General features: G+C 37.8%; 1 protein-coding gene across 1 annotated transcript in view; it reads right to left on the bottom strand.

Annotated features, from left to right (window-relative positions):
- The window catches only part of LOC113648688 (chloride intracellular channel protein 4), a 10,896-nt gene extending 4,402 nt beyond the window's left edge, over nt 1-6,494 (bottom strand). The window contains exons 1-3 of the mRNA XM_027155986.2: nt 5,962-6,494; nt 2,589-3,290; nt 1,374-1,472 (exon numbers count right to left, since the gene is read on the bottom strand). Coding sequence (XP_027011787.1) covers nt 1,374-1,472; nt 2,589-3,290; nt 5,962-6,045 — 885 coding nt within the window. The 5' untranslated portion in view covers nt 6,046-6,494. The remainder of the gene's footprint in view (nt 1-1,373; nt 1,473-2,588; nt 3,291-5,961) is intronic.
- Between the last annotated feature and the right edge of the window lie 847 nt (nt 6,495-7,341).

Here is a 7,341-nt window from a genome sequence, read left to right as displayed (position 1 = left end):
CTCACACCTCCAGGGTTGGGGGTTCGATTCCCGCCTCCGCCTTGTGTGTGTGGAGTTTGCATGTTCTCCCCGTGCCTCGGGGGTTTCCTCCGGGTACTCCGGTTTCCTCCCCCGGTCCAAAGACATGCATGGTAGGTTGATTGGCATCTCTGGAAAAATGGTCTGTAGTGTGTGAGTGAATGAGAGTGTGTGTGTGTGCCCTGCGATGAGTTGGCACTCCGTCCAGGGTGTATCCTGCTTTGATGCCCGATGACGCCTGAGATAGGCACAGGCTCCCCGTGACCCGAGAAGTTCGGATAAGCGGTAGAAGATGAATGAATGGATGAAACACTCATTGCCATTTTTGCCTTTTAAGCAGCACAAAAGAAACATATGAAATAAATCAAGAGCAAATTTGTAAAAAATTAGCAAGTTATACGAAAGTCAGCCTATTTGGGCAGCTAAATTCTTTCTGCTCACTATTCTGACAACACAGTACAAACCGCGGGCACTTGGACTCCATATATTTATGATTATTCATAATCATCTGCTGTCTGGTGAAGCCAACTAAGGATGAGGTTCCCTTTTGAGTCCGGTTCCTTCTTCCTTAGATCATCTCATGCTTGCTTATATAAATCCAAAGGTTTTATACATTTTTTTAAATTTCAAAGGTTGTAATTTGTATTCTAAATTTTTACATTTATGTATAGCTGTTTTGAGGCGATGTCTATTTATAACTAAAAATCAATCGACTTTCACTCCCATTGATGTTGCAGACCAGTCCAGTAACTGTGGTGTCATCTACACATTTGACAAAGATGTTTAGTTCCTTGTGGTGACACAGTAATAGTTGTACAGTGAGTAGAGATTAACGTAAAGTAGAGCTTAATGTAGCATAGTGATAAAGAGGGCTGTGGTGACCCCATGGGCACTAGTGAATACTTATAAGTACAGTTATACAGTAATTTAACATTTAAAAGGGTCGCAGGCAGAGCAACACAGTTGCATTATCACTGCTGCAGCAGATATCTGGTAACAAAAGGATGGTACGATAATAAGGCTGTAAGGACATGTAGGACATTCACCTTTAGCAGGTTATTGAGCAGGAAAAGAGAGAAAGAATCTCCCTCAGAACATAAATGTTATAACAAAATGTGCAAATGGATACCTAGAGAATTTCTCAAACATATTACCTGCTGGCTTCACCAGAGGGACACCTGTGATGGCCAAACAACTTGTAGATAGCTTTCTACTGTTGTTGAATTTAGTGTAACATGCTAATTGCTAACTCTCAGGTTAAGACGAAAAATAAGATGGTCAAAATTTGTATAACATATTAATATATTTTTAATTTTTTTTTATCATATTTGTAATTTTTGTATTTACTTACTGACCTTTATATAGAGAAAGATCTCCCAGTCTGTAGGAGGAGGACTGTGAACCTTCACCTCAGTCTGATTGTCTGAATACCCCTTTGGGTTCTCTTCCTCTTCCTGCATCACAACCGGGGGTACAGAAAGAGGGAGGTCATTTAAATTTCTTGACCTTTGAACTTGGTTATTTATAAATGATCTACACTCTAGTCATCTAGCTGATTTTTTTTAAAAAAAGGGGTTAGGGTTAGGGTTAGGGACTAACAATCACACATGCACTTTAAAGTACAGCACTCATACAGTACAGTAAGTATTGTCACTTTACATCCTCCCTCATTCCCTGTCTTCTGGCAAAATAGAAGGGAGATTCTCCGGCAGTTTCAGTCCCCTAATATCTCCATCCTGTGCAGATTTTGGGACTCCTTCAAAATCAAAACTTACACTGCACTTTACTTCTTCCTCTTTAGTTTTTGTCTTCTCCATACTGAACTACCATAGTGTGTCTATATTCTCAGTTCCTCCTTTCAAAGATAAGTGGGAATGGAGGGGATCCTGCTATATATTTATTATTGGCATCATCATTTTTTTTTTCCCTTTCTAGTTTACTTTCTCTACTTTAGACTAGATCATTCACATTCAGGTTATACCTAATGAACTGATCCTTTTCTATGTCCAGATTTTCTTTAGTTAACATCATGCACCTCTTCATCATCCATTTGTTATGCTTGTTTACTATTTCGTGTAGATTTGTTTGCATTAAACCAATATCTGGCTGCTCAAAGGTGGTCTTGATTCTTTTTTTACTGTTATTTCTTTGGCAACAGTAGGCTTTTGTTTTGTGCCTTGAAAACTTTGCCTTTCAAAGATATTGTCATTCTGAAAGAACTTTCGAATTGCTTTCTAAGGTACTTGGCACTTATTAGTCATCGCTCATGAAACTGGTTCATTTCAAATAAAAATTATTCTAATGACAATCTTTTCTTCATGTAACTCTTCCTTCATTATCTTTTACAGTGCAAGACAACAGGCTCATCAAGCCTGTTTGCAGGAAAACGCTGTTGCTTTCTCTGTGTCCTCGGTTCCAAATCATTCTACTGTAACTAGTGTCCAAAGTCAGATATACCTGCACATTAGCCTATTAAAACCTAAATTAATGTTCTTCACTGTAGCATCATTATTGAACACAAAATTTATGGTTTTTCTTTTTGATTGAAATGGACTGTCCATAATTCTTACCTTGGAGGATACCACCACTTCCTGCTCAGCTGTTTTCTCTACACACTTTTCCTCCTCAGAATGTTCCTTTGGCATATCATTCATCTTTATTGAAACACTTGTTTTTGTGTCTTTACACAGGATTGCTAATTTCTCCCCAGCATCTTTTTCTGCAGGTCCTGCCATTTCCATCTCAGGTTGATGCTCTAGAGCAGACAAACCTGATTGTACTTTTTGTTCCATGGTAATTAAAGAAAACAATTCAACATGGCTTTCTGGTATGTTTTGAGTTTGTAGTGCGGTGTGAGGTTGGTGTTCACTTTCCCCAGGTGGCTCCACCTCAGCCTGTAATTCAGACAATCTCAAGCCCACCTTTTTCAGCTCCATTTCTCTCTCTTTATCAAAATCCTTGTTTATAACGTCCATTACTTTAGGTTCTGCATCACTAGCATGATCCACCAACTTTGTGTCCCATTTGCCCGGTATTACATGCATGATTGGGGACAGTTTTGCTTTCTGATGTAAACCAGGTGAAGAAAATTGTTTGCCAAATGTCTGCTTTCCTGTTGTTCTATCCAATACTTTCATGCCAATGTCCTGATCCATTTCATTTGCTAGTTCAATCAAATCTTCATCTTCTTCCCCGATCTCCAGATGGTCCAATTCAGTGTGGATCACTGTGACATTATGATTCTCAGAGGAATGATCCATTCCAGTTTGGAACTGAGGAATAACACAAAAAGAACAATTTGACAATCAATAATAGGGTATCAACTCCTCTTTTCACATTTAATATTGTGATTGTCTTTCTAATCTATACATAGGTAACATACATTGCTCAGACTCCTTGCTTTATCCTCACCCTTTCTCTCCAGAGGATTATGGTGAATTTTTAATCCTCATTTCCCACGTGACTTGGCTATAATCCTAAATCTGCTGCACAGGGAACCTGGCTGACCTGGATATCTGAACAGCACAGTACAGTACAGCTTACACCTTACAGACTTGGGAAACTGCTATGCATCATCTTTGTAACTGCAAATCCCAGAAATCTCAAACATTGTCAAATCACATCTAAGTGTGACCTAAGAGTCACCAGAACAAGTCACCAGAATCATTGCACCTTTGTATAGATTATACAAATTTCTGGAACTAAACCCCATCAGATAATCTGTTTCATTGAGATCTGGTGACTGTGAAGGCCATGGCACTTGATTTACCTCATTTTCACACCATTCACTAACACCTTATGTTATATGGTAGGGGAACAGTGTCGTCTTTGAAGACACCACGTGCATCAGGATGTAAATGTTTCAATATAGAATGGTGAAAATTAGGAATATTAGGAATATTTAGGAAAATATTAGGAATATTCCTATTATTTATTTACAGTGAACTTTCACTCAAATGGGAAAATCCACTGCAAGTCCGACCAAACCAGACAAAATATCTCCCAAAGCATGAGAACCACCAGATTTCCTTTGTTCTTCCTAGAAAAAGTAATACCAAATTCTTATCCCTCACTGTTTGCAATCACAGAATTTGATAAATTCTCAAGATTGTATTCCTGCAAATGCCATGTATGTTGTATAATGTCGCTGTTCTTTCAGCTTTCAGATTCCATTTTATTTGGGTTCGGAACTGACACTGAAATTTAAGCCCTCAGTGGATGAGTTAGTTCCCTACCTGGGAATCAAACCCAGTTGAGTTTGTGAGCCGGTGGGTTTGTGCTAGAAGAATTCACTGTTTTGACTGTCAAGGGATCTTTAAGGTTCTTGTAGTTGGTAAAGATGTTGAAGCCAATCCCTTTACCCAGTTACACATTTTTTTCAGTGGCAAAGAATAGCAAAGAATTCTGTTACCAATGTCGTAGTCATATTCACCCGGGCTTAGTTTCTTTTAAAATGCCACAGGATGGAGGCTGAAGAGCAAAATTTCAAGATTATATGGCCTCTGCCTGTCTTGGACAACTCAAACGAATGATGTTGTGGATTAGGATTTTTGTTTTTGTGTATGTATGTATTTATTAATGTATTTATTACAGTTGTTTTGAGTGTAGGGATATTGTCTTCATCAGCTGGAGATTAGTTCTGTAATGGCTCTTATAGAAACTATTATGGAGTCTGGAGGTAATTGACTGCATTTTCTGGAGGGCAAAAGAGTAAACAAGTTGTTGCCAAGGTCAGAAGAGTCCTTTATTATATTTCTGGTACTGTTTATTTTTTAAAGAAGGACATAGTATTTTAATATTACATCGGCAATAACCCACTAATGCACCCACTAATATTCATCAGCAATAAACTGATTACTTTCTGTATTTCAAAACACTAATTTCAGTATTTCATTGAGAGCAAATGTTCAAAAGAGTCTCTAAGTGTATTAAACACAAATACAGAACTGTATAAAAATCCACATCAAATATGTCCTCATCAGAGAGACGTAACCTATATTTACTATACAAATAAACAGATGCCTCCCAGTCGGTGTGATCCCTGACCCTGCTTGTCTGAACTCGGTTATTTCTAAATGATCTACAGTCTAGTCATCTAGCTCCAATAAAAAAAATAAAAAAAGTAGTGAGAAAAAACTATCACCCTGGACTAACAATCACACATGCACTTTAAAGAACAGCACTCAAAAGTTGACAAATGGTGTCAATCTAAATTAGCCTTTTAAACAGCCTTTTAAATTAGTCTTTTAAACAGCATGTACAGAGAACCTCCTGAGCTACAGAAAAGTTCTTTGTGCTGCTACATCAGTGTTTCTCATAGATATATACACTAGATCGGGGGTTCCCAACCTTTTTTGTGCCAGGGACCGGCTTATTCATAAAAAAAATTCCAGGGACCAGTTGTCAATTTTAATGCCTCAATTTCAAGATGCTTCGTTTGGAACATATCACTGTGTAAAACAGTAACAGCCTATCATTTAATTGCATATAATGAACATGGTGGCAACAAACTTGTAAGAATATACCAATCTTTTTAAACTTTCAGACCGGTTCACAAAATGCTTCCCCTTTCTCCCATACAATTAGGTCTACTTCAAAAGCAACTTACGCAGCACTCACTCACTAGCAGGTGGCAGTAATGGCAAATTGTATGAAAATGCCAGTCCATGTCACCTGTCAAATCTCTCCAGAACCACTAAAGACAATCGCTTCAACAGCAACTTAGTGTTTTCACTCACCAACAGGTGACAACAAAGGATAATTGTATGAAATTAAGAGCCAGTTTCAACAGTCAGACAGTTTTAGGATATAATAGCAAACACACAGTGATTTCAGCCAATAGGTTTTAAAAGTATAAAATTAGAGATTAAGCTTTAACCTTTAACAAAAAATACCAGACTGATGTTGAGGATATCAGAACTTGCCGCTGAGCGTCCAACTCACGTTTCTTTCGAAAAACTCCTCCGTTTTGTCTTTGAGAGTTGGGGGTTTGGTGGTTAAGTGCCGCTGACGTTTTGACGGCTTCATTGCCGTTTTTCACCACAAATAACACACAACGGATTTGGCGCCACGGAATCGCCTGTGGTCGTAAATCCATACCTAATGTATGAGGTATCGTATTTACGATTGAAGCTTGACTTTTTTTTTCTCTCGCTATTTTCGAGTTGGCCATCTACTTTCCTTTTACCAGAACTGCCCGCAATGAAATTAGCCATAGAAGTTGGCTGACGCCCGCTCATCTCCCCACATACTTCGGTCACTTCAGGTGCTCCGCGCTTTTTTTGCAGTCCGTTCAGATACGACGCGTTGCAATCGTAAGGCGCTCAAAGAAACACATTTTAATTTATTTATTGTTTATGTTTTGGATTAAATAACATGACACATGTCATAGCACTTAAAAAAAGACAATTATTCTTATTATAAAAAAAAAATTCTTGGAATATTTCAAGGCCCGGTACTAACTTGTCCACGGACCGGCACCGGTTGGGAATCACTGCACTAGATGTCGCCTTGAATACTGCAGTACATTGGAACGAATGCGTCAATTGAGCCGCCATCTTGGTACAGGGGGACCTCCTCCACTTAATGCATTAGCGTCAATGTAGGCAAAGAAATAAAATCACTATAAATCGTCATATATGCGATTTCTAGTTTTTTTTTTTTGGTTCGTTCCAAAGGTCAGACATGTATTTCTCATTAAGTCCAGAGAAAATGTAAGGTTTTTATATTAAGATAATCTACTTTTTCCACAATATAATGCATAGTGCTAGTAGGTGTAAGTTTATTACTTATATTCTTCCACTTGAGTAAACCTTATAGACTACTGTATGCAACACTGCTACAATGGTGTGACTATATATGTTCATTTAAACATTTAAATTGTATTGGTTTGTTAAATATGATACACAAAGCAATTTGCAGGTGGAGTGGAGGCAAATCACAAATTTGAGAGGAACATAATAAGTTAGATAGTTGAGGTGCCAAAGACCGTTCAAACTTATATTTATTCTTTTCCCGCAATACTTTTGCCACATTAAATGAGTATGTAATAAAGTCACATAAACAAAAAAAAAAAGTTTGACTTTGAGGACGAACTTGTGTGTTACACTGTCAACCTAACTGGTGACATCCTTCCAGGATTGGCAGCTGAGTTAACCATTTAAAAAAAAGTGTTTAGTGTCCCTGCAACTTGTCCATGACTGATGTCTCTGTTAATCACTTGGGAATCTACAAACAGATTCAGATTCTAATTATTTTATTTAATACCATGTCAGCAATCAAAAGCTATTTTCATGGGAAAAAATATATATTACAAAAACACAA

This window comes from Tachysurus fulvidraco, chromosome 18 (genome assembly GCF_022655615.1).
Source record: "Tachysurus fulvidraco isolate hzauxx_2018 chromosome 18, HZAU_PFXX_2.0, whole genome shotgun sequence".
Lineage (NCBI taxonomy): Eukaryota > Metazoa > Chordata > Actinopteri > Siluriformes > Bagridae > Tachysurus > Tachysurus fulvidraco.
The sequence above is the reverse complement of the archived record's forward strand: the minus strand, read 5'-3'. Positions and strand labels throughout refer to the sequence as shown.